This window comes from Anomalospiza imberbis, chromosome 1 (assembly GCF_031753505.1).
Source record: "Anomalospiza imberbis isolate Cuckoo-Finch-1a 21T00152 chromosome 1, ASM3175350v1, whole genome shotgun sequence".
Classification (NCBI taxonomy): domain Eukaryota; kingdom Metazoa; phylum Chordata; class Aves; order Passeriformes; family Viduidae; genus Anomalospiza; species Anomalospiza imberbis.
The window spans coordinates 112,537,947-112,563,821 of NC_089681.1; the positions used below are offsets into that span (position 1 = coordinate 112,537,947).

Here is a 25,875-nt window from a genome sequence, read left to right on the forward strand (position 1 = left end):
GGCTCGGGGATTTGCACTGAGAGAAATAGCCAAACAGATCTGGCACCCGCCTCAATTAAAAATCTGCTTTCCCGGCGGGAGATGCTGAAGGGGAACGCGAGTTTTGAGAAACCGACTGCCGAGTTCCTGAAAGCTGGAATTGCGAACCGAACCCGCCACTTCCCACAGATAAGGTGAAACGTGTTAACCCCACGATAAGGATGCTGCTCAGGGAGCGGAGAGGGAGGAAGGAGGCTGTTGGACGCAGTAGCGACACAAGCCGAATTGTTTGAACGGCGAGGCGGCCGGCGGGGAGGTTGCAGGAGACCAGCGTCCCCCGCCCCGTCTCAGCCGCCCGGTTGATCGCCGCCCTCCCTACCTGACGGGTGCCGGCTTTCCCACCCAAACCTTTCCATTTCGTCCCCATCTCCCGTTCAGCGAGGCGGATTCTTCCTTACGCGCCCGAGCGGTAGGACGCTGCCACCTCAGCAAAAGGTTGTTTTTTTTTGGTTTTTTTTTGGAAGAGGGGGAGTCGGGCCCTCCACCGCAGCCACCGTGGGGTGATGCGGAGCTCCCGTCAGTCCGAGCGACGTGGGGGCACGGAGCGGGCCAGAGCCCCTCGGGCAGCCGGCTGCAGGAAGGGGGGCCATGGAAAGGGAGGGGGCGCACACCAAAGTCACAGGTGACTTGTTCCAATTAGTAGCTGTCTAATTAAATTAGTGTCACGCTGCCCAGCCAATGGGCCGGCGGGGGTGGAGGGCGACGATGAGGCAGCCCGGCCCAAGCCCCTCCCCCACGGCGGCCCGAGGAGCCCGGCGCGCCGGTATAAATTGCCTCGGCGGAGCATTGCAGGAGCGTAGCCGTGTGCGGCCACAGGTCGGCCTCGACGTAGGATTGAGTGGGGGCTCGAACGCACCGCCCATCGAGGATGCAGCTGGGTGAGCCGCTGCTGACGGCGGCGGGGGCACTGCCGGGCGCCCCCTTCTACCCGCTGGAGGGCGGCGGACGTGGCGGAGCCGCCGGAGCGGGAGCTGGGACAAGCGCTGCTGGCGGCTCCCGTGGGCCGCCCGGTCCGGGATCGCCACCTCGCCTCGACCTGGACAAGATGCCCAAGAAGTTTGGGGCGGCCCCCGCCATCCTGGGCGAGGCGGAGGCCGTCGAGCCGCCCTTCGCCTCCCCCAAGCCGGATGGCCGCAAGGCCACCCCATGCGGGGAGGAGGAGCTGCCCCCGGCCGCCGCCGCCCGCTACTCCATGGACAGCCTGAGCCCCGAGCGCTACTACCTGCAGTCCCCCGGGCCGCCCGCGGCCGACCTGGGGGGGCCCTGCGCCCTGTTCCCGTACCCGCCGGCGGCGCAGCACGGCGCCGTCTACCAGCCGCCCGGCGGGCCGCGCTACCCCTACGGTTCCGTGCTGTCCCCGGGCGGCTTCGCGGGCGCCGTGTGCCCGCCCGGCGGCCGGACGCAGTTCGGAGGAGGCGGCGGGTACCAGTACGGGCAGGCGACGGGCGGCGGACCTCTCTACGGCCCTTACCCGCCGGCGTCGGGCTCCTGCGGCGGGCTCGGGGCGCTGGGGGTGCCAGCCGCCGGCCCGGGGATGCGAGCGCAGGTCTTCCTCTGCAACCGGCCCCTCTGGCTCAAGTTCCACCGGCATCAGACGGAGATGATCATCACCAAACAGGGCCGGTAAGTGGGCGCAGGGGATGGCGGAAACGGAGGGAAGTGGTGTGGTGGTCGGGAATGGTGGGGATGAGGTGGTACCCCCGGGCATGTTCCGCGTCGGGCGGCGCTTGCCCGCTCCCCCGGGTAGGAGGTGCGTGCTCTGTCCGTCGGTGGTGCCCCGGGATGTTTTCCCCGAGAAACTACTCCCCAATTTCCCCACACGCAGGGGTCGGCTGGGGCTCGCCGCTTGCTTCCTTAGTCTCCTTGGTGCTGGGACGGACGGGGCACTCCACGGCCGCCTACAGCATCCGCCGGAGCCCGCGCCCCCTCCCCCGGCCTGTCTCAGCATGCCTTGTGGTTTTCCTCCTTTCCCCAGGAGAATGTTTCCCTTCCTGAGCTTCAACATCACCGGCCTCAACCCTACTGCCCACTACAACGTCTTCGTGGAGGTGGTGTTGGCGGACCCCAACCATTGGCGTTTCCAGGGGGGCAAGTGGGTGACCTGCGGCAAAGCCGACAACAACATGCAAGGTGGGTGCAGGTTCCGGGGGTCTCCTCGCCCCCTTTCCCCGCGGGTCGGTTTCTCGGAAAGGGTTCCCAGTTTGCCCCCCCGCCCCCCGGGTCTTCCCCACACCGTCATCCTGCTGAGGGACGAGCTACGCTTCTGAGATCGTGTTGCGATTCTTTTTGCGCCGCGAAGCATTTTTGGTGTGGGAGGGTGGCCATCGAGGGTGGCTGCGTGGGCCGCGGAACAAAGCCCTATACCCGGCCGGCGTTTCACTGCCTTGTCTTCCCCAGGCAACAAGGTGTACGTTCACCCTGAGTCGCCAAACACCGGGGCTCACTGGATGAGGCAGGAGATTTCTTTCGGGAAGCTGAAGCTAACGAACAACAAAGGTGCTAACAACAACAACGCACAGGTGAGGAGGGAGAGGGAGGCCTGAGGGGCTCCTGAAGCATTTCATCGACCCCCTAGATCACTGTGTTTGTGACTTGCTCCCTTTTTGAACTGGGTCATACAGCTTGTTTTCTTTGTTTTGCCTTATGAATAGTTGAGAATGTTGGAATATGATGTGCGAATTACTTTTGTTTTCGCTACTATATTGATCCCCTAGAGCTGCTCAAAAAGTGGGAGGGTAGCTGATAGCTCTGATAGTAAAGCAGGGCTGCAAGCTGTGACTCAGCTCCTGATAACAGTTAAAACTGCTCCATTTCTAAACCTAAAGATAACAATTTACAGGAAAAAAGTTATGCTGTAAAATAGATCTTTAATGTTAGATGCAGTTTGTCTAAAGATGTGTCTTTCATGGTTTCTTTCAGATGATAGTACTTCAGTCCCTACACAAGTACCAGCCCCGACTTCACATTGTGGAAGTGACTGAAGATGGTGTTGAAGATCTGAATGATTCCTCAAAGACTCAAACATTTATTTTTCCTGAAACGCAGTTCATAGCAGTTACAGCATATCAAAACACTGATGTAAGCATTGCTGTATAAAATTACGATTAAGAACAAAAGTGACTTGTTTGTTCAACATCTCATGTTTATATATTCTGCTTTCACTTTTAGATTACACAGCTCAAAATTGACCATAATCCTTTTGCAAAAGGCTTCAGAGACAACTATGACTCGTAAGTACACCTTTTTTTTTTTTTTTTTTTTTTTTTTTTTTTTTTTTTTTTTTTGCAGATGTGTCAGTCTAGGAGGCATGATTCTGGCCTGAAATGTCTGTGGCAGGGTTTTTCTTTAGACATTAATTCAGTTATTCAGCACCAATACTTCTTCTACTGGCAATTTTGCTTATGTTGAAATGTCTGAATAGTGTATTGTCTAGATGGCTTCCCTCTAGCAGTCTTTCTGCTGGCTTCTGAATTTTGGTAGGAAACTTGTGTTGGTGAAACCCAGCTGGCCTGCAGATTTAACTGGCAGCAGTATATTGGGTGTCTCCACAGAACAGGCAGTTTCTTTAAATTGTCAGCAGAAGACTTGCCTAACAGTAATCTTCTGCCTTCACTTGTGCTATTGCTTGTAGCAGTAGTAGAAAGTTTACAGTGATCTAGGAAAAACACCTACTAAATCAGATTAAACAAATAACTATCCAATTAAATGTAGTTATGTTTCTAATTAAGAAATACCTAGTTTATTCGTGTTTGTGTTACTGTCATAGTGGAATTGTAAAGAAAAACACTCAGTATTCCTCTTTTATGTTGTAGCATGTACACAGCTTCCGAAAATGACAGATTAACTCCATCTCCCACGGATTCTCCTAGATCCCACCAGATCGTCCCTGGTGCCCGATACAGTGTGCAGCCGTTCTTCCAAGAACAGTTTGTCAACAACCTGCCCCCAGCCAGGTTTTACAACGGTGAGAGAACTGTCCCTCAGACAAATGGCCTGCTGTCCCCACAGCAGAACGAGGAGGTGGCCAGCTCTCCTCAGCGGTGGTTTGTGACGCCCATGCAGCAGCCCAGTGCCAACAAACTGGACATGAACTCCTACGAGTCGGAGTATTCTCATAGCACCTTGCTCCCTTATGGCATCAAATCCCTCCCACTTCAGACATCCCACGCTCTGGGATACTACCCCGACCCAACGTTCCCCTCCATGGCAGGCTGGGGGAGCAGGGGCTCTTACCAGCGAAAAATGACAACAGGACTAACTTGGCCCTCAAGAACAAGTCCTCCAGGATTTGGTGAAGACCAGCTTTCCAAGGACAAGGTGAAAGAAGAAATTGGCTCATCTTGGATAGAGACTCCACCCTCTATAAAGTCTCTAGATTCAAATGATTCTGGGGTATACACAGGTGCTTGTAAGAGAAGACGGCTTTCCCCTAGCACTTCCAGCAACGAAAATTCCCCGACGATGAAATGCGAGGACATTAATGCTGAGGACTATAGCAAAGACACTTCAAAAGGCATGGGCTACTATGCATTCTATGCTAGTTCTTAGAGCATCTTTTTTATTCCAATTTGCTGTTTTGTTTTTTTTTCAGGGTGGCCTTGGGTTTTTTTTGCATTACAATTGCCAAAAAGACTCTTGCCTTCCACCTTGAGTTGTTGTGTGCAATTCTAAAGAAGGTGCCAAAGCTTTTTGACTGTTGCAGGTAACACAGTAGGGAAAGAGCAAACCATGGGAGAATTCTTCCCTTTGTTTAGAAGGAACCATATGCAGAAGCTGTAAGGAGTACTCTAGTGTCTAAATATGTGGCATATTTATTGGAGACACTAAAGTATACAGTTTGTGTTGGCTCAGAGGCCTGATCAAATCTGTGCACTCCTGAGCAAACAAAGAGGGTGTGGGATCCCAAATTTAATTTCCTTCCCTGCTTGATAAAAGGGAACTGGATTGCAGGGGACTGCACAAATGCTATGTTCTGCTTTAGACTGAGCTGTTTTTTTCAACCAATCCACAACAAAGTTGGCTGAGTTGGATATTGCTCAGCTACGGTTTTCTTTTTGGCACAAAATGCCAAAATAAGGCCTGCTTGCCAGGCAGGATTTTGACTTGAAGGTCTTGTTGCCAATGGGATTACAATGACCAAATCTGACTTTTCTTAGCTTAGAACTTGCATTAAAAAAACCCTGCCTCCATCCCAAAAGCCGAACCTTTATTGAGGTGGCCAAAAACAAAGTGTACAGTTGGTGTTTTGTCTAGGTACACTGTAGAATATTGTGGAATAATGTATAAATAGTTTACCTATAGCTGTTCAGTTGGAAGGACATCCGGTGGTGTTACGAAGTTCAAAAGGCATTTTTTGATTAATCAAACTTAGCATATGACGCATTGCAAAAGGAGATTTCTATTTATGTGTATGTAAAGTGACTTTTTCAGCTGCCCTGTATGAAACTGGAAGTGATGTAACTTTACCCATTTTTGGCTATACTTTCAGCCATTTCAAACTGGTCCATGAACTTTTCCCCCTCCCAATAAACTTGTTTGGTTTTTTCTATGTACATAGTAATAATTTTTAATAAATGTGGTGGTGCCAGGCATAAGGAAGATATGGCTCTGCCTCATCTTTGCCTCTGCTGGGTGTCCCGAAAGGGGAGGAGGGAGCACAATCCAAGGGATGAGTTGTCTGTTTCTATATCTAACCATCCTTTGCAGTGCTGACACTTTATCTGCTGTACTCTGTGGGGGTTTTTTTTGTTTTTTTTTTGTTTTTTTTTTAAGTCTCTTGGCTCTTGCTTTGCCTTTTCCCGTGCGTCTTCTGTACAAGCCGGGAGCTCCCGGCTCTCTCCAAACTACCACGGTCTCCTGTCCCATGCCACTTCCCCATTCCTCGCGTCTGCGACAGGCGAGGAGCGAGCTCGGCCCGGGCAGCGAATGGTGAACCCAGCCCGCCTCCGCGGCAGTCCCGGGGTAGCCTCCGCCCGCCGCCCCCTTCTCACCCCCTCCGCTTCCCGGAACAAGGCAAGAAATTCCCCTGCCCGCTTATCTGAGGGGAAAGCTTCTGGCAGAGCGATTGAATGCCAGCTCCGCGGTAGCGGGACCTTTCCTGAGGATATGCAGGCAGTAATGGGATTAAGCTGTTAACGATTCCCGGCTGCAAACAAAATAAACCCCGGGCTCAGGCCGGGGCTGTCCCCGGTGCAGGTAACGCCATCGGGGGGCAGCGGCAGGGGCTCCCCCTCCTCCGGAGGGGGACGCGGCGGGTGTCCGAGGAGATTTCGATCAGCGCTTCGCCGCTCCGGCTCTGCGCGGTGGCAAGCTGTTCTGTCAGCTCTTCCTCTGCCCAAGGACCCCATCTGGACCAGGACGGGGACTTGAAGCAATTTTTAAGAGACTAAAGACCGAGCATATTATTTCTTCTTTTTATTTTTTTTTCCCAGCGTGTCCACTCACTCCCAGAAAAGCCCCCGCGCAGGGCTGTCCCTCGTTCCCGGCGCGGGGGTGGGGCGGCATGCCGGCCATCCCCACCCGGCCTGCAAACACCGATTACACAGCACCATTCCGCCGCACGATTCCGCAGCGCTGTGCTATTAAAAGCTGTATATTTTTGCACCGCATGGTGAAAAAAGAACTTAATACTTGTGAAAAGTCCTCACACTGTTTAATAGAAACGTAAGTGCCTGGCTGGCCCCAATTAACACCTTGTGATTATAATGCATTCCTAAAATGGGGTGTCAGACGCCAAATTGTGAGTAAAGGTATCTAATTAATCTTCATAGGATGACACTGATAACGCCAGATTTAAATAAAGATCAAGGAACTGAATGCTTTTTATTTGTTTACATTAACAGAAGATAAAGTTAACTACCCTTGCACTTTGCTTCGTAATGTGATTTACTGCCACAAACAACGGGCTGTGGGCAGAGAGCTCCACCTCGCCTCGCCCGGGCTTTTTCTCGCGGTTTTGGGGGAGGGGGACACCTGAGCGTGAGTGCCCCTTCCTCCCCACGCCCCCGGGTGAGGCAGGCGTGTGCCGGGAAATGCGGCACCCCCTCGGCCTGGCATCGAGCGCTGGGAGGGAGCGGCCCCGGCCCCGCCGCTTCCGACGCTCTCGCATGAAAACTGCGTGCGAGTTTGAAACGTGAGCTGGACGGGCACGGCGGCTCTAGAGCGAAATAAAGAAATAAATAATAGTTGTTTACACCACTGCGGTGGTGTGCGGCGGGAGGTAGAGTGCGAGCCCTGCCCGATGGAGAGGGAAAATTTGGTTCAAGGTCAGGGAGAATCCGAACCTCGGCGGCTGCCGGCGGGGCAAAGGCTCTGCCCGACTCGGGGGCTCGGCTCTTCCCCCCGCCGGCCCCGTGAAGCCGGACTATGCACCCCGGGGCCGTTCCCCGCGAGTTAGCAGTTCTCTGGGATATTCCCTCCCTTGAAGCGAGGGAGCGGTTCGGTGCTCTGGGTGCGTGGCCCTGATTTTTAAATAGCTTAAGCGGCCGGCGGGGCAATAGAGGCAGCGGAGATAGGTTCGTCCCGTGGATTGAGGCCATTCCTCGCCGAAGACTCTGGGTTTTAGTGGTGTTTTCGTTAAAGCAGACCTGGCACGTCGAGAACAACCCTCTGGTAATTTTTTTCCAACGAAACTTCATCCCTCGCTGCTCGCCCCAAACCGTATCGCCGCCGCTTCACACCCCGGCGGGAAAACGGAACGACCCCGAAGCTCTTCCGACGGCAGCGCCCCGACCCTCTCTGGAGAAAGGGCTCCTTCCTCCCCAGGACGGCCACCTCCGCGCTCCGGGGGGGAAAGAGCAGATATTTTTCGGTATGTTTTCTCTTCGAGCTATGGGATGGGGTTTTACTTTCGGTCTGAATTTCCGCTCCCACCTTCCTCAACGCCGCCTTGTTAACACCTGCTCGCTTTTTCCCAGCTCCTGCTCTCTGAGGGGAGCGCGGCGTTAATGGAGGGGGGGCTTTCCCGGGAAAGGTTATTTTTACAGCCCCCGCTCAGGGTCGCCTGTGAGGCGGCGGCCGCCGAAGTGGGAATAGGCCCCCGATGGCTCCTGCGGTACCGTTACGTTTCAGAATTTCCCCTTCCCAACCGGAATAGCGGCCAGCCGTGCCGGGGGAGTCGGCTGTGGGCTCTCGGCTCTGGGTCGAAAGTAGAGGCGGGGGGAATGAGGCGAGGAAGACGGGGCCCGCCGGCACTTCCTTCATGCTCGGCCACCCCATGAAATTGTGACTTTCATTACATCATCATAATCATTATTATTATGATTATTAATAATTATTATTGTTATTATTACCACTACTACTACTACTACTACTACTACTACTGCCCTTATATTGTTTAATACATTCAAGCCCAATTCCCCAGCCCCCTGAGCTCTGTAGCCCACTCATCCTTTTCCCCAGATCTTCATAGCTGTGATCATAATGATACGAGTATGGCTAATATAAATATTAATCTAATCCTTATTGGAAGGATTTTAGTTCTTTCTGGGTATCACAGATATGTAATCCAGGGGAGAATAACATTAGCCTGAAAGTGTGGAGTGCAAAATATGATTTGAATAGAAAGATAGGGTGGTATCTAATATTTCCTTTAGGGAGTACTATACTCTCAGCTGTCACAACCGATTGTGTAAATAGAGGAGACTGAGGGATGTGATCCTAATCATATTGATGAAACATTCATCTGAAAGACCGAGCGCAACCAGAAGGGACTCACTAGGAATACAATTAAATCCTAATCTGGGGAGGAGGAATCCTCTGCAGGCTTTCCTCTAACGTGATGCCCTCTCCCCTATTTTCATTTCAGAGATAAAATGCAGGAGAGGAAGGGGAAATACAGGAGAGATGATGGAATGCTGTGTGGTTTGCCTGCCCTGAAGGACTGCATAAACACAGGGAGTGCTGGGTGGAAAGGGGGTAAATCTGCAGGTCTGATCCTGGTGAGTAAATATAAAGGCCTAACTTCAGTCACAGGGGAAACTACCTGCCTGCAGAGGGCTTCCACCTGTGAGTGATGTTAATCAGGTGCTGGAAGTCTCTGTTTCTGGAAGGAGATTGCTTCTCCTACCCAGGCTTTGATTGTTAGCTCAGTTCCAGACTGCAGAACAAAATTGATTTTTCTGTCTGCTGTGTGCTATTTTGTTTCCATCTGCAGCAGGGAACTGTTTTCTTGCTGACATTTATTAGCAAAGGGGTTAATTTCCAACCTGTTTTGACCAGTGCCCCTCAAAAGATGGTCTGAGAAGATGGATGGGACAGGGCTTCAGATGATGTGGTTCCTGTAACAGCACTAAACCCTGGTTGACTCTTCTTCATCCATCTTGCTTTTGGGGAAGGCATTGAGCATGTGTGTTTTCCTAGCTTGTGCCACTTTTTGGCTTACACCACTAAAATTAATTAAAGTAATGAATACCTAAATTTATATAATGATGATGTTTGCAGCTTGAAAAGGAAGCCTGTATTCTTCATCCTTTCACTGTCAGACTTCTTTGAGTGTCTGAGACCCAAATCTGATCGGGTGTTTTTAGAACTTTTCCAAAGTCACTTGTCTTTTATCATCAAGCTCAGACAAAAAGCAAAATGATTTCCTTCTTCCTGGAGTGTTCTCTGCAGAAAGAAAGACCCCCCCCCCCAAAAGAAAGATCAGTTCTCTTTCCCTGGGGTGTGATGTCTGTAAACGAGGAAAGGATGTGTGGAGTGGGACATCCATTAACAAATCTGTATTAGGAGCTCCATGTGTGTCCATAGTCTCTTCTGCTGAAGTATGAGCTCTGCAGTTTAATGGTTTATAGAAGGACTCCTGTGGGTGAAGTAGGCAGTGCTAATGTACTCCATAAAGTAGTATCATTTTAGCAGGTTTGAAAATGAAACTTTGCATTAAGGTTCCTCTGTATTGTGGTTTTACATGGCAGTACACAGTAGGAGGGCAAAGGGGTCTGTTCTGTTATGATCCCTGGGTTTCTTGGAGCAGGGTTAGGTTTCTGTGGTGTGGTAGGGCACTGATCATTTAACTTCGTGGAGCAGTTATAATTCCATTTGTCCACAAAGCTGTGTAGTTTTTGTAAATTGCTTGGCATAGTTGCAGACTTCCTTTCAGGAAGAAAACAGCCTTTATTAGGAAACAAAATAGTTTGGTAATATATTAGAGTGTGCTTGCTTTTAGTGGTAAGCTTTCAATAACAGAAATTTTATTGCTTTCCTCTCCTCACTTCTCATTCCAAGTAGAAATATTATAAGATTGTATTTCTGGCCTGATGAATGTATGATTTGAGCAAGCAGAGCTGTTAAATTGACACTGCAGAGGGCATGTCAATGCAAAGATGACTTTTCAGGAGCTATTCACGATAGCATGTAAATTTTATCCTATCTCTTGCTCCAGATAGGACAGACAAAGCCTCACCTGTGTAGTCTGGTGTCCTCTGATACCTTGATTAGCTCATTTTCCATTAACTTTGTGTTGTATATTGCAAGATTATGGTTAACCCAATTCTTCTCTTACTTCTTTCAGTGAAGGCAGGATTCAACTCTGCTGCCTTTGTCTTTCAGCTCCTTTGCAGCATTATTTGAAAGGAACTATCAGGTACATTTCTTGTTTTGAGGGGAAATATCTTTGATCCACAAGAAAGATTTTGGCAAAATCTGTGACATTTGAGTGGTCTTACTTTTACTCAAGGAAAAATTAAGTTTGTAAAGTTTGTGCCAGTAATGGTCCAAATAGCAGATAAATGTACACAGTACATCTCTCTTTCAAATATGCAACATATTTCTCTACTTCATCTGCTTAAATTATATGTGCATAACAGAACTTTGGAAATGTCTGCTGTCGGCATAGGGTAGAGAACAACGGGGTTATTTTCCAGTCACATCAATTCTCCACTTCACTGTGCAGCAGCAGAAATGCTCATGCTGGCACTGAGCATAGAGAAGAAATGGAGCAGAATGTAAGAGTGAAAAACTTGTATATTCCTGCCAGGGGTGCTGGTGACTGCTTTCAGAAGTTTAGTCAGCAGCATTTGTGATTGTTTTTCTTTCCCCCTTCCATACCACCCTTCACCACTCAATTACAGCACATGACAGTCTGGATGGTGACCTGGCCAGTTTAGGTACTGATCTTCAAAAGCATTTAAGCAGGCTGGTATAAACACTCTTGTCTGGAAAATGAGAGGACTTTTGGGTAGGGTGGAGATGCCACAGTGGTACAATCACAGCATTTAGGTATGTGTGGGCATATGGTGAAATGCAGGTTTAGAGCACCTTGCACACCCTAAAACAGCTGTCCATGCACTTGTTCTACCATTTACTTTGTGGTTCCTTGATTGTGGCTAGGTCTTTCTAGCAATTTCCTTATTCCAACCATGGGAAGAGAAAGCCATTCCCATAGGTATCAGCAAACATGAGCTCCCTGTTTTTGCTGTACCACGAAATGCTTAATCACTGCATAGTATAATGGAGCATGTGTAATAGCCAGAATGTGGTTTCTGCTCCCAAAAACTGTGATTAACATGTGGGTTTAGTTCTTGTTTCTGACATTCCCACTGACTGAGAAACCTTAGAGGATGTGCCATTCATTCCCCTGGAAATGGGCTGAAATTTTAGGAGTTTCAGGGTAGCATCTCCTAGAGCTGCAGGAAAGATGCTCTGTGGCAGGCTGATTTTCATTTCACATTTGGCTTGGAACAAGGGATGTGTTTGGCTCTAATACACTACACAAGAAGTGAACAAGTGAAAAATAGTGTAGTATTTCACCACAGAGTTAAAAATATAGATCCCATAGCCATTGATAGGATTGTTCTGAACTCTGGGGTGATAACTGACTTCTGCTAGACTGGATTGTGGGTGTTTCTGGTAAGTGGTTAAGGTGTCTCCCCCTGCTCTGACTTGTATTTAGTCTCTGTAGAGAAGCATGAAGGATACAAAATGAGACACAATGCCCTTTTCATACTTTCTAAACCTAGCCCGGGACTGGAGATTTAAAAAAAAAAAAAAAACACCGAAATCACAGGTCCGTTTTCTTGTTGGTGGGGTGTTCTCCAAACCAGGAGTTACAGGGAGAGCAAAAGCAGCAGGAAACAGACAAATTGTGTTCCTCCACCCTATTCACGTCCATCATGCTTGATCTGCATCGTTTTCCACGCTGATATTTCATATTGTTCTGCTGAGGGGTGCTAATGGCCGCCCATTGTGTTTAAAGATCACTGACATAAAGATTGAAAAACACTCTGTAGAAAAGTTTAAAGATTGACCATAACCACACCTAGGAAAAAATCCTGGTGGACAAGTAGATTAACTCTCTTTTGTCTTTCAATGTTCTCTGTCATAACAGCTACAGAGGTTAATAGGCCAAAGCTCTCAAGTATGGCATTAAAACTAAAAGCTCTCTTATGGTATGTCTTTACTGAAAAGGAAGAGTGAATCTGTGGGAGGGGGATTGAGCTCATTCCTGGTTCCAGTTACTGTGAGAAAGAGATATGAACCTATCTCTCTGTAGTCTTTCCTTTTTAGGCTTGGCTTGTAGGTCCATTTCTTACCTTGCAGCAGCTGTGGGGCTCATCCAGTTTCTCTGTGAGTTGGTTCATTTTACAGACTTGGCAGAAAACACATCCAAGAGAAAAGGACAGTTGCATTCTGCTGGATTCTCAAGTTGGGTCGGCTCAATTAAGGCCCAGCAAGAGCAGAGGCAGTGCAGAGGAGAGGGCAGGATTTAGTTTTGGTGTAGCCTTATGTTGACTTACTTTGTGATACCGTTAATTGTGAAATTGTAGCTTTATAATTCAAAAAGACAAAATCCTCTCCTTCAGATTAAACGGTGTTTTCCCAGGATGTTGGGATAAATGTTTCATGCCTTTCTGTTCCTTTTGAGTGTCCTGAAAGGCCAAAGTCCCTGGGAAAGTCACTCACTGTGCCATGGCTGTAGGAAATGTGGGGATCAGATAGGAAGAGATGTCAGGGAGCACAGTAATGCACATATTGCTTGAGTGAGTGACTTTTCTTGTGCAGGCTGGTGACCCTGCAATATCACCCAAATTTAACTGCAATTAATGACATCCCTGTTGAGATAGGTTTCCTGGGACTGATTTGTGAACAAGGAGATGATACACTGAGTTCACAACTTCTGCATCAGGCTCTGGAAGTGGAAAATGTTTCCTTTATCTTTGTGAGGAAGCTACAATTGGAGAAAGCTAAAATCCAGTGTATGAGTATCAGGCTGTGCTAATTTGAAAAACTAGAAGTTCATTATTATGGACTGGCTGATTAAGACGTGGTCCATGTTGTGCTGCATAGGCAACGTCATGTTTGCTGTCATCCCACAGGACATTTGGAAATTCAAGCCAACAGCAACTGAGGAGATAAAGAGATGAGTGCAGAATTGTGTGGTGGCCATTGTCCAGGCACAGCTAGTTTGAGTGGTTTACAGAAATCTTTGTCTCACTTCAAAAAGATGATGCATGCTTTCAGAAACATGGGGCTGTAATTCTTCCATCTTAAAAAAATGAAAAGCAGTAAAGATCCTTTGTTCTTGACTTGGTCTTGCTGTTTATTCAGGAATGACACACATACTTCATTCTTGTGTTTGAACTCAGGAGTAAGGTGCTCTCTCTTCATTCCTGTTGGCCTTCTGCCATGCCTGTTAGACTTCCTGCATCCTGGAATGGGCTGTCTCATGCTTTGAGGTGGTTGTTCCTGAAGACCAGCCAGCTCTCACAGGCTTTCCTTTCCCTTCCTCAGCAGTCTTCCACGGGATCCTAACCAAGAACAACTGAACTAAGCTGAATTCTGCTCTGAAGTGTCATTTTGTAGCTGTATTATTTGTCTTTCTCACTTCTCAGAGCTTTAATCACAATCTTACAGCTGCCCTTTACACATCCCATTGTAAGAAGTCCAGAAGACTCATCAATCACATGCACAAAGAAATTGCCATCAACACAGAGCAGAGATGTGGATTGTCTCTGCCCAGATGCATTACCCTATCTGCAGATGTCAGGGTGGTTCTCATCCTGAATACTGGTGGGGACCTGTGGAGTACCAGCTCATGGAGCTTTCAAACAAAGGCTTCTCCTACTTCCCCTCTTGATCAGGAGGTCTGTAGCAGGCCCCTAGAACAAAGTCATCATTGTTGGACTGTTCTCTGATCCTCACCCATGTCTGGACTCACTTGTGACTTGTTCAAAGCAAAGCCGTGTGTCTTGCAGCCAGCCCCTTGCATGGACTCTATAAGTCATCCATATTCCTCACCTTCCTGGTGTGCTTTTTCTCAAGAGCTTTTATTCATCCTTAGACACAATCCAGCCATGTGAGCTATCCCACTGTGATCCTATAACCCCTGTGAGGGGTAACCAAGCAGTCTCCTTTTTACATCTGTTTTCAGACTGTAGGCACTTTCTTTAGGTTCCTCTCTGGTTTTTTGCTGCACTCCCTGGGATTTCAGATCCTCAGGGGTGTGCTGCTTTTTGGAGCTGCCCTTTTCTCACTTCTGTCTCTCCCTGAGTGCCCACTCCTCTTTCAGCAGTGCCTTGTTCTTGTTTCTTGTCATCAAGTAAAATGGGAATACTAAAAGCATTTCAGTTTCTCACTGCACCAGTTTGGTGGCAGTGTAGGAGCTGGATGCTCCAGCAGCCCTTGAGCTTGTTACTGCTTTGAGCCTGAGGGAAGCCTGCCTGAGATGTTGAGCCTTAGCCCTGCATCACCTTGAGTTCCTGTGCTGGGAAGCTTCCTTTCTGGAGGCAGTGGTAGATGAAGTCCTCACAGGGCCTGGCAGTGGCAGTAGGGTTTTGCATGGATGCTCTCTAGATTGGTGTGCTGGTGTTAGGGTGCTTCTGCTGACTGGTGTGGGAACTCAGTTCTGTCTGCTCAGCAGCAGCCCACACAAAGATAGAGCCTGGATCAGCAGGTTGGAAGTTGATGGCGTGGTTCAGTAGCAGAAAAAGGGAGGCCTAACTCTGGTGGGTGTACAAGGGAAAGAGAAAACTTGGAGGCCTGGATCAGCATTGAAGGGCATGCCAGGCATGCACTGTTGAGCATTGGGAGTGGAGAAGAGGAAGGTACAGAATGAAGACCTGAGGAAGGTCAGATGCAGAGCCAGGGTGAAGATGTGATAACTATCAAACAAAGACTGCTGAAAGAATGGAGCTGGAGTGTGTCCAAAAGAGGACAACAAACCTGGTGAAGGGTCTGGAGCACAAGTGTTATGAGGGGCAGCTGAGGGAGGTGGGGCTGTTTAGCCTGGAGAAAAGGAGGCTCAGGGAAACCTTATTGATCTCTACAACTGCCCCAAAGGAAATTGTAGCCAGGTGCGAGGTCAATCTCTTGTCCCACATAATGGGCAATAGGACAAGGGGAAACTGCTTCAAGCTGCACCAGAGGAGGTTTAGATTGGATATTAGGGAAAATATTTTTGCTGAGTGCTCAGGTATTGGAACAGGCTTCCCAGGGATAGTGGTGGAATTGCTGTCCCTGGAGGTGTTCACCAAATGCGTAGACATGGCACTTGGGGGTATTATATAGTGGTGGACATGACAGTGGTGCATGGTTAATGGCTTGGACTTCATGATCTTAGAGGCTTTTTCCAGACACCCTCCAGGATTCTTATGAACCTTTCAAGACTCAGCTGAAGAGTTTTCATCAAGGAAAATTATTTAATGGAAACGTAGTGATTTATGTCATGTGATTCTCTCACCTTTTTAAATCTGATGTTAAGTGCCCTACAACCAGAGTTACCATTTTATGGAATTATGTCGATAAACACTGTATTTCAGTTTTAAAGGAGAAGTGTTGGTAACTGCTAGGAAGTCATGCTTAACCCTCAGTCACAGAAGTATCACTGTCACAGGTGTGTTTGATGCAGTATGAATTTTGAATGCTGCTGTTATTATTAATAAGCAAAATGCACCTTCAGTTTCTATTTTGCAACTGCATGGAAAACTCATAGAGTGCCATAAATGATTACAGTCTCACCATCAGTTGTATTATGATATAGTATCAGAAAATTAGTATCAAGAAAATCTCTTCTTGAACTAATGCTTTAAATTGCTCAAAATTCAAATGAGAGGTGCCAATCTGTCAGGTAAATAAGTGTATTAATTGTATTACCTGTACTGAAAATACCACTGAAGTTTCTATGCAGTAGCCTGCTGCAGCAGTTGCTCCAAAATCCCATGCAATGTAATGAATAAGGCAGGAGTTCTGCTGTCTTTTAAACGGAAATATTCTGCTGCCATATTGGAATACAATAACCTTTCTTATGGGACTAGACGGGCTAAATTTAAACAGAAGGTTTTCACTCATAAGTTTTTCCAAGAGTGTCTGAAATGCTTCAGATCAAATAATTTTGAATGTTTCATATCACTATAGATTTTTTGAGGCAGAGTCTCACTTTATGGCCTCAGCCTACAACTGTAAAAGTATATTTAGCTAGCTGCCATCTGACAGCACTCAGGAGCAAATAGTATGTTGGATTCACTGCTGTTTATTAAGAGCAGCATTATATGTGAACAAAACTTTCACTGAAATGGACCCATAGGAGCTGGCTTGTTTGCTCCTGTGTCTGCTTTCCACGTAATGTTCTGACACTTTTGACCACTTCAATTTCAAATGAGAAATTCCCTGTTTGTTTCTTGCACAGTCCTGGTAGTCTGTTGCTTTTTTTTCTGTGGGTCACGCAAAATCATTGAGCTGCTGAACTCGGATGTTCATGCTTTTCTTAGAGTTGTTTCTGAGTAAGTCAGGTATCTTCCCTGCCTGAGCTCCTGATGAAAAGTTGGACATAAATCCCTAAGGAAGAGTGTGGGTCTGCAGAGGGTATAGGCTGCTGGGCATTGAAAAAAAGAACTGACTACAGCAAAAATCAAGTGTTCAGCACTTTCCAGGGACAGGCCCTTGATCTGTAGCTTTTAAATGCCAAATTGGAGCTTCTTACTTATTTCCACAAAATGAAGTCCAGTTCTGCAGCATGAAGCCCAGCACAGAGTCACATCAGGAAGAAGTGGGAAGGAGTTGCATATGATTCTCTTTGCTAGTGCAGGGTTTTAGTCCCTGTTACATCCCATTTGTGCATGTCTGCTCTGAAGCTGACTTCCATTCAGCACTTGAGCTGGGCGCTTTCAGACCCATCAGGAGCTGCTGCGCCTGTGCATGGTGTTTCTCACTGCTGAAGATGTTCTAACTTGCTTCATTTTAAGTTCGCTCTGTAATGCATTGCTAGCAGTCTCCAAACTGTGGAGCTGATCCTAAATTGTAAGAATTACTGTGTCAGTTAAAACAGGACAGCCCTAGGAGGAAGCCCCCCCCAGCATGGAGGAAGGTTCCAGGTGTCAGCCTTGGGGGTATGCCTGACTTCTGGAAACATAATAGTGTCAGCTTCCATGCAATAATTCATACAAGGTCTACAGACTTGTTTTCTGGGCTTGCAACTCTCCAGCATTTCTGATTGTAAATGTAACTCTTGTCACAGCAAACAGGGTATGTTTTTATGGTTATGGACCATCTAGCATATTATTATATTATATTAGCACTTATTTTATACATATATGTATATAGCACCTAAATATGCAAAGGGTGTGTACATACATAATGATCTAGCATGCAGTCTTTCACATGCAGCTTGGAAAAGGCAAAGGAGTGTGGTTAGGAGAAAGATAAAGTAGAATACAAGTAGGAAAACTTTTCCCAGAGAAGTAGGAATGTTTCTTAAATTGTTGGCTGGAATCAGAGACTTTCCAAAGGTAGGGTACCCTCTTGACTAGCTAAGAGAGACAGGGTCACAAAGGCCTAGGTAGGGCAGTCTGCACATTGATAAGTAGTGCTTACCAGTCTCACTGAATGCTGTTTATTTGTGCATCACCATTGAAGTTAATATGAGTAGAACATGCTGAATTTGGCCCTAGGTTAGTAACACAAAATTGTAGCTCTTTAAAATGGATCTGAACAGAGCGGTATGGTCCAGTGCTGCATTGGCTCTGAGAGTTGTTGGTTTGAGGGGATTTGGGATTTTTGTTCTGGCAGGTTTTCTTTAGATATGGGGGATGGTTGGTGGAAGAAAAACATGATTATTTTTCCTACAAATCTAATAAGAGAAGAATTAGCCTAGAAAAGGAGAAAAAAAATTTGTTTCTTTAGATGTTATATAAGGTGCTGCCTTATTCCTCTTAGAAATAGAGCTTACATGTGTTATATTCCATAGTAGGCCCCCAAAAAAGATGCATATCTTTTGCCTGGGGTGAGCAACTCCTGAGATTTCTGAAGTCAAGCTAGTACATTAACACCTTAGATTTAGGTAGCGCACGGCTACAAGCAAATGTCTTTGGATGACAGAAGCAAATCAGACACTGCTTTTGTATGTCACAAGGGATTATTCTGTTTTAGTGCTATGCCCTTTGGCTTTACAAATGCACCTGTAGTGCTGCTGTGGTTAGTGCAAAGGATCTTGGTAGAATTAATTTACTATAGTTGTTTTGTCTTTGTAAATAGCAAATGTTAGAAGTGGCTGTACACAAACAGCTTTTCAAGCCTTACATGTATTGTTTGCGGTAGTTCAGAGATAGGGAAGTCTTCTGTTCTATAGTGCTAGCACTGAGTGCAGCAAAGTACTTTTCCATTCACAAAAGGTCATCTTTGTGGAAGTAGGAGAAATTTATGGCTGTGTCTGGGCGCAAGAAAGATGGGAGATAAATTCTAGGAAATCTAGGGGTGGATCACCAGGTATGGGTTTTGGCTGTGCCTTTGCTGAAAATTTAAAAAAATTCTCATCTGATTCCATGTCATCTACCGTGTTATTTTTTTTATTGGAATACAGGGCTCTGAGAGCTCATGATGTTTATGTGGCACTGTCACCATACAGAAGTAACCATTATCTGACATTTTGGGAACAGAGATACTGGTCTATGAAATACTGTGCCAAATAATGAGCACTTTGAATATTCTGAAGATATGGAGGGACATAAACGTTTGTAGTATCAAGGAAGTTTGTACCAATATCCCCTACTTCCCTGCAATCTGCAAATCTGCAATTCTATTTCAAAGACAGTTTTATGGTTGAGGATTTTGTTTGGTTTTTATATGGCATAAAGATGGTATCATGTGTCTTGTTATTAGGTGAAGCGTGCTGAGCACTCGCTGTGCTTTTTGTTGTCCAGCTCTGCTTCACAACAACAGCAGAAGACAAAAGTGTAAATGCAAAGAAGAAAGAACAGGAAAGAGAGAGGCTATGACTTGTAAGAAAGACTAGGTGGCTTTCTAATTATCTTGCTAATAAATTCAGAATTTATTAGCTGTTCTGAGACCTGGCAAATTTTAATTGATAGCTGCTGAAGTCATAGGTTTTTAGCTGCCTTTTTAATCTGAGTCTCTTAGGATAAAACAGCATAAAGAAGCCTTACCTAAGACAGGCTGGTGAGCTGTGGGATGTTTCAGTAATGTAGGGTTGGAAAAAGTGGGGCAGAAAAAGAAAAGGAGATACAAGAAAGGTGTTAAGAGCTGGAAAATACTTGGAAGTTTTGTGCTTTGAATGTTAGCATTTAGATGAAGGCGTAGCGACCTAGACTGAAGACCTAATGTGGTTTGCTGGGTCATGTCTCAGGATCAGTGTGGTTAGGGGTTCCTGTGTGCTAAGGTGGGGCACAGGAACATAGAGGTCATGTGGCATTAGGCCGAGAGTCTGCCTTGAGCAGCAAATTGTCTCTAGAGCAGCTAATACAGTGTAAGGCACATTACGGATTGATAGCTCTCCTGAGAGCTTCCAACCACCAGCTTTAAGGATTTCCTGAGCTCTTTCTGGACTATCATGCTTAACACTTCCTTGATGTGGTTTAAACCTGATTCCCCATTGGAACCCCTTAAATTCTACAGCCTTCCATTGCAATAATTTTGTTGCAGATTTCCCCACTGGAAATCTCAACCCATGTTGCTGAGATTTATTCTTTTCAAATCACTTCTGTTAATCATCAGTGTCAAATGAAAAGCGCTCTAAAAGCACAGTGGGATTTGCTTATGCTCTTACTCTTTGATTTACCAGGAATGGCCCCTCTTTGATTTTGGATATTATTTTAATATTTTGATTTTCCCCATCCTGAGCTTCTTTTTTTTTTTTTTTTTTCCTAAATAGTCTACATGTCCACCCAGTACTTGAGTCAAATCAGAACATAAATACAATTCCATGTGACAGACTTCTCTTACTTTGTTTCTAGAGCTACAAACATTGAGTACTTTGAGGTGCTGAGATAGGACACAAATATTTCACCTTTTTGCTATTTGTTATTCATTATTATAAATGTAACTGAATATATTAAGTGGGGAGCCTAACTCTGACAGGTATCTTGTGTTAGTGGTAGGCTAATACTTTGGGGTGTACCGTGATTATTAATTGTATCTGAATTAGTGGAAACACTGAATGCTCTAATCCTGAAGACAGAACATTTATTTGGAAATATAAACAGGCCTGAGGATTTACAAATGTGCAGACACACTAAAAAGTTTTACTACCCTTCACCTGAATCTGCCATGAGCTCTTTTTAGGTTGTCCAGTGAATGAATATCTAGGTTTCTGTTTGCCAGTATAATCTAAATATTCACATTATAACAAGCACAGAAGATTGTTTTCTTCAATACCATAAATTGGGATTTAAAATTATTTTTAATTAAGCTTTTGTTATTTTCTCTGACTTCAGATCCCTGGGGATGCAGCTAAGCCATAACTCTAAAATTGTATTCCAACTTGGAACTGGGTTAAACTCTGCAGTGTATATTTTACCCCAGAGTGACACATTCTACCTGTCTGTGCAAGGTGTACTAGTGCCACATAGTGCTGTGGCTGCTGCCGGCCTGGGTGAGAGAAGAGGGGGCTCCTCTCTCAGAGAAGAGTTGTTTAAAGCCTGGTTCTGCTCAGATGAGCAAGTTGCTGGGCTGAGGACCCGTGCCCTGATGTGTGTGGCTACAGTGCCCTCTTGTGCGAGTGAGCGCTGGTGAGCCGCGGCTGATTCCAGAGGTCTGTCCACAACACCTGGCTGCCGGAGAAGGAAGGAAACTGAGCACAAAATCCTCTTCTGCCTGAGACCTTTTGCAGCTGTGTTTTGACTAGTAGTCTATTTGGTTATGTGGTACGATACAAATATAAGGACAGCCCTGGGGCTTTTACAGCTTAAAATGTGCTTTGTGTTCTACTAGTATTTTGGCATCAGTTGAAAAATGAACATTTACTGTTTCTGTTGAGGTGATGCCCACAGGACCTGCTATGGAGAGGAGCTCCCAGATATGCTAGATGCTGTCTCCACGTTCATAGGCTGGGCCTTTGGAGTGCTGTCTGTAGAACTTAAACTTCATAGCAAAAAATAAGTGACCAAACCTGGTTTCCTCCTTTCTCTGCCTCAGACTTGTCAGCTGCACTTCATCTGTCCTCTGAAATTAGGGAGATTGAATTAACATGTTTTGATTGGAAAAAAGAAGAGAACTTCAAGGGAAGAAAAGGCGCAGTGATCAGAACTAAGTGAGCAGGACAGACCCAGGAGGGTTTTGACACATTATCATTTGAAAATGGCAAAGCAAAAATCTGCTGTGACCACAGTATTTCAAGATTACAAGGCAAGAAAAATACCTGCCTACGCAAATAAGTTCAACTCTGACATAGAAAATTTAGGGATGTGTCCCACTCATTTGATAAAATGCCTTTTGATCATTCTAAAAATACAGCTACCCTTTTGGAGGGTACATGACAAAACTGTAGGGAGTGTAAGTGACAGCTAAGGAAGAAAATTGTCATTGTAGTACCAAGACCTGAATTATGTAAGCAAGAATGCTAACACCAAAAAATGAAAAATTCAAACCTAGTTCCTCGATAGAGGCCATTGGACTGCACAAATCTAGGAAGAAAAAAATGGACTTGGCACAGGTTGAAATGTAAACAGAACTGAGTTGCACAGAAAGCAACAGAGAAATGGGAAAGAAGGGAAGGATGCTGTCCTGACTAGAAAATAGATGAAGAACGCCAGAGCATCTGCTACCTGTAAGAAAATAACTGGGAGCAGAATTCAGCCACTAAAATGCTGTCATCGTGTCTTCCAGTCCTACTGGCATGTCCCATCGTGCTCTCCAGTCCACCCTCCCTGGGCACTATGATTGCACCATCAGGTACCACCACCTGCCCTTGAGGTGGTTAATGTGAAATTTGGTTGGAAATGCCATGTCTTCTCATTTACTGAAGCACAAAAAATTTTGTAGGTTAGGACTCTGTCACAGAAAAGAAGTGAGCATGCTGTAAAACCAGTTAATTCGCTGCTTTACTTTGGTTTAATAATGTTAGGCTTTGTTTATTACTCAAATGCAAGACATTAACTCAGTTAATAATTATCTTAAATATCACAAAATTACCTTCAACCTGGGATCATATTAATTAAATGCCAGTGCTGCTCAGCAACATGAAAATGTAAGAATGTATTTGTTATGTACCATACTTACTGGATTGTATTTTTCCACTTTAAGTACCCTGACTATATAGACACAAGGTACTGGCAAAGCCTCTGCCTGCTGAGGGTTGTCCTGAACACCAGACTTATTTGTGCAGTGCAAAGGTGTAAGGGGTGACTTGAGCTCTGATTCTCCTTGGATACTGCTTAGACTGAAACTACAGAGTATGTAACCAGGAGATTTAACTCAGTAATACATACGTACTTTTTTTTTTTTTTTTTGGCAGGTGAATAAGGTATTTTCACATATTTCCAGCTGCAGTCTTTTCTTCCAAGAATGTGGCTGTAAGCTTACTTATAAGGGTTTTCCAGAGGTTTCAGCATGTCTGAGGTATTTGCCATTTGGCAGGTCAACTGTAATATCACTGAGAAATTTTCGGATTTCAAATATAGGATCATCAGTGCCCGCACGGACATACAGATTCCTGGTTGAAATCAGAGCACAGTTAAGTGCAGCCACCTTTGCCTTTCACAGAAACCAAGTGATCAGCCAGGTTGTCCATTTTGTTCTTCAGGATGGATGCTGGCTACAGCTAGAACAAGAAGGAGCACAGTAGAATCCCAGAGCTCCTGTCCTCCACAGGAATAAAAAACCACACAGAATCTGTTGGTCCCAGCCAGGCAATGACGCCATAATTTTACTTCTCTGCCAGGGATGGCATGGACTAAACTGTTTCTCTGAGCACTTTGCAGGTCTGTGTGAGCACAGCTCGTAGTCAGCTCTGGAGCAGCCCAGCCCTAGCAGTGAGTGAGTGGACACCTTTGCTTGGGAAGAAGACTTCTGCCAGGTGATGTAAAAGCATGGCTGAATAATGGCACAGCAGTAGGTACTGCTCAGGGAGGTGAGCAATCAGTCCCCAGAAAGTTGCAGAATCTGAATACGGGCAAATTGTGAAACTGTGAAAGTGACTAAAAGTGTGTTTGATCACCTTAGATCCACTGATGTTTCAAGTCCCACCTACCCCACTGGAGTACCAAGATGGGGGATCACATCTACAGGAAAGTCGTCTTTGAACATGGATGAACAATTTTGCAGGTCTTGGGACATGTGCAGTGACAGCGACTTTCAGGTAACCCTGCGTTTGTGCAGGAGTACTTGTGCACAGTTATTTACTGGCATGAAGTCCGTGAAAAAGCAGAGGCTATAATGTAAGTGGTCCTGAAGCTCATCTCTTGGCACAGGTGGCTTTTTGAGGTCTGACCATTAATAGTTTCCTTCTGGCAGTGTGCCCAGGTTGGATAAGCTGCAATACTCAGGAACAATGAACTGGGAGATTTAAGAGTGAGGCACAAGTTAGCTTTCAGTCAAGAGTAAGTGGCTGCTGGAAGAGATAGGGCTTTTCTTTTGCAATAAATGAATGGTACCTACAAACTATATATTTACAGACATTCTACACCTGCAGCTTTGCTGGGAGGAAAGATTGGTCACTCTTATTCATTTGGACTGGCTGGCCCTTCATTTGCAAGGAGACTGAGTTTTAACAAGGTTATTCTGTTTAAATCAAAAGTGACGTGTTTGTATCAGGCTGAAGGGACTTAAGAGTATTTAATATGCATTGATCTTTGTGTAGGGGAATACAGAATATATGCTGGAGCTGTTGAAGCAGTTTTTTTTGCTTTTTTTTTTGGCAAAAAATAATTGGTAATATACAAGAATGGGACAAGGCAGCAATGACAGATGTGATTTTCAGAGTTTATACAGAGTGACACTATTAGAAGAAGATACAATATTTCCAGAGGTGAGATGCAGATGTGCTTTTTAGTGGTGAGTTTCACGAGGAGAGTGAGACATATGTATTGTTATCATGTCAGTGCTTCCTCTTCACTGTGCCAGCATTTGCCTTCCTTCATAGACCTAGGTTTATGCAGGATTAGTAATGTTCTCTTGGTAGATGAGGTGTTGTTCTGTAGCATTGAATAAATGGATTATTCGGAGTTTGAAAAATCAGTTCATTTTCACTCCAAGAAAGGTAACATATAATGTGAAGAAGTGCTGTTTGTGACAAAAAATATAAAAGTGTCCTTTTGGAAATATATTGGGATTCTCTTTTCTATTTCCCATTTTCTTGGACTTCCAGCAGAGGGCAGGCTTGTGCCACAAAACCTGTTTGCTCACTTGAGAGAATCCAATGTGACATTCACCAGGCATGTCCAATCCTTGTCAGAAAAAAAAAAAAACAAAACCCCAAAAAACCCAAAACAACAAAAACAAAAAACCAAAACAAAAAAAAAAAAAAAAAGAGAGAAAATCCTATTCTGTGGTAATTTTCCCTGAAAACTATGTCAGGTTTTTTTTCTGTTTGATTTGGGGTTTTTTTTTAAGAACAAAATGAAAAAAGATCGGTGGAACCCTACTGGTAACCTTACTAAAAATCTAGTCCCCAAATGCATTCCTCTTGTTTTCTAAAACTGTTGTGAAATTCCTGGTGTTTCATTTATCTCTATGCAGTTGTTCCCTGTTTCTCTCACAGTAGGAATATTTAAGATGTTTTCAGTTTCAGCTTCATGTGAGGAGAACCATGCAATGCACTTACTGTTGCACAGACATGACGTGGTGGTGTTCTGTTACAGTTACACAGCATAAAATGCTGTTGTACCAGCAAATCACAAATTATAATTAAGGCCTGGGGCTAAAAATTGTAAAAAAAAAAAAAAAAGTATAATCCTGGCATGCAAAACACTGAGGAAGAAAATCAGGTGGTTACATCACAGCGACAAGCCCCAGCAGGGTGAACCACATGCCCATGTTTGTGTAATTCTTCTCAATACCATTTTGGTTTCAAAGTGACATGTTGTGGCAGTGCCAGAACAGGGTGTTCTGAAACAACAGAGGCGAATCTTTTTCTAATTTGTGTGTCATCCCTAGGAATCTTGTTCTTTCTGCTGCAACTGCTTCACCTTGTGTTGCTTGTGTGTGAATCAACAGGACAGCTTGAACTCATCAGTGGATGCACCAGCTTCTGCTTCCTTAGTGTCTCAATTGCTGCTTTTTTTGTCTTCCAAGTGATTTTGAGCCTTGGATTTTACCTTTTTTTTTCCATTGTCACTTTCCATGCTGTGTCCCTAAAAGAAATCATGGTGAAAATACACATATTTTGCAGACATTTGTACCCATTAGCCAGTGTTGCTGTTCACTTTCCTACCTGCTATACAAATTCACATAAAATGCTCTTAAAACATTTTTTCTTTTTTGCTATGCTTTTCATTCATTGACCTAGATTTGTGTCATTTTGAAAAGTATGGACTAGCACAATATGTTGTCATCATAATCTAATGTTTTGACAATCACAGCACAAGTGTAGCCTGCTGCCAACAAGCTGTGCACTGCTGAGTTAGAATCTTGTTTTGTCAGTGTTATCCAGGATAATGCCTTCTCCTCATCTTCAAG

At 45.4% G+C, this 25,875-nt stretch overlaps 2 protein-coding genes across 7 annotated transcripts in view; both read left to right on the forward strand.

The window, feature by feature from the left end:
* The first annotated feature begins 812 nt into the window (after window positions 1-812).
* Window positions 813-5,539, forward strand: EOMES (eomesodermin). Of its 2 annotated transcripts, none has more exons than XM_068206476.1 (6): window positions 813-1,662; window positions 2,015-2,169; window positions 2,437-2,558; window positions 2,959-3,117; window positions 3,208-3,269; window positions 3,909-5,539. In XM_068206476.1, the coding sequence occupies exons 1-6, from the start codon at window positions 908-910 to the stop codon at window positions 4,585-4,587; spliced, it is 1,932 nt and encodes a 643-aa protein (XP_068062577.1). In that variant the 5' UTR covers window positions 813-907; the 3' UTR covers window positions 4,588-5,539. The 2 variants fall into 2 exon arrangements, with proteins under 2 accessions (XP_068062577.1, XP_068062569.1); XM_068206468.1 differs by having other exon boundaries at window positions 817-1,662; window positions 3,852-5,539.
* Window positions 5,540-8,845: 3,306 nt separating this feature from the next.
* Window positions 8,846-25,875, forward strand: part of SLC4A7 (solute carrier family 4 member 7) — a 154,867-nt gene continuing 137,837 nt past the window's right edge. For all 5 annotated transcript variants that reach the window (XM_068206487.1, XM_068206541.1, XM_068206497.1 and 2 more), the window contains exon 1: window positions 8,846-8,978. In XM_068206487.1, coding sequence (XP_068062588.1) covers window positions 8,853-8,978 — 126 coding nt within the window. In that variant the 5' untranslated portion in view covers window positions 8,846-8,852. The remainder of the gene's footprint in view (window positions 8,979-25,875) is intronic.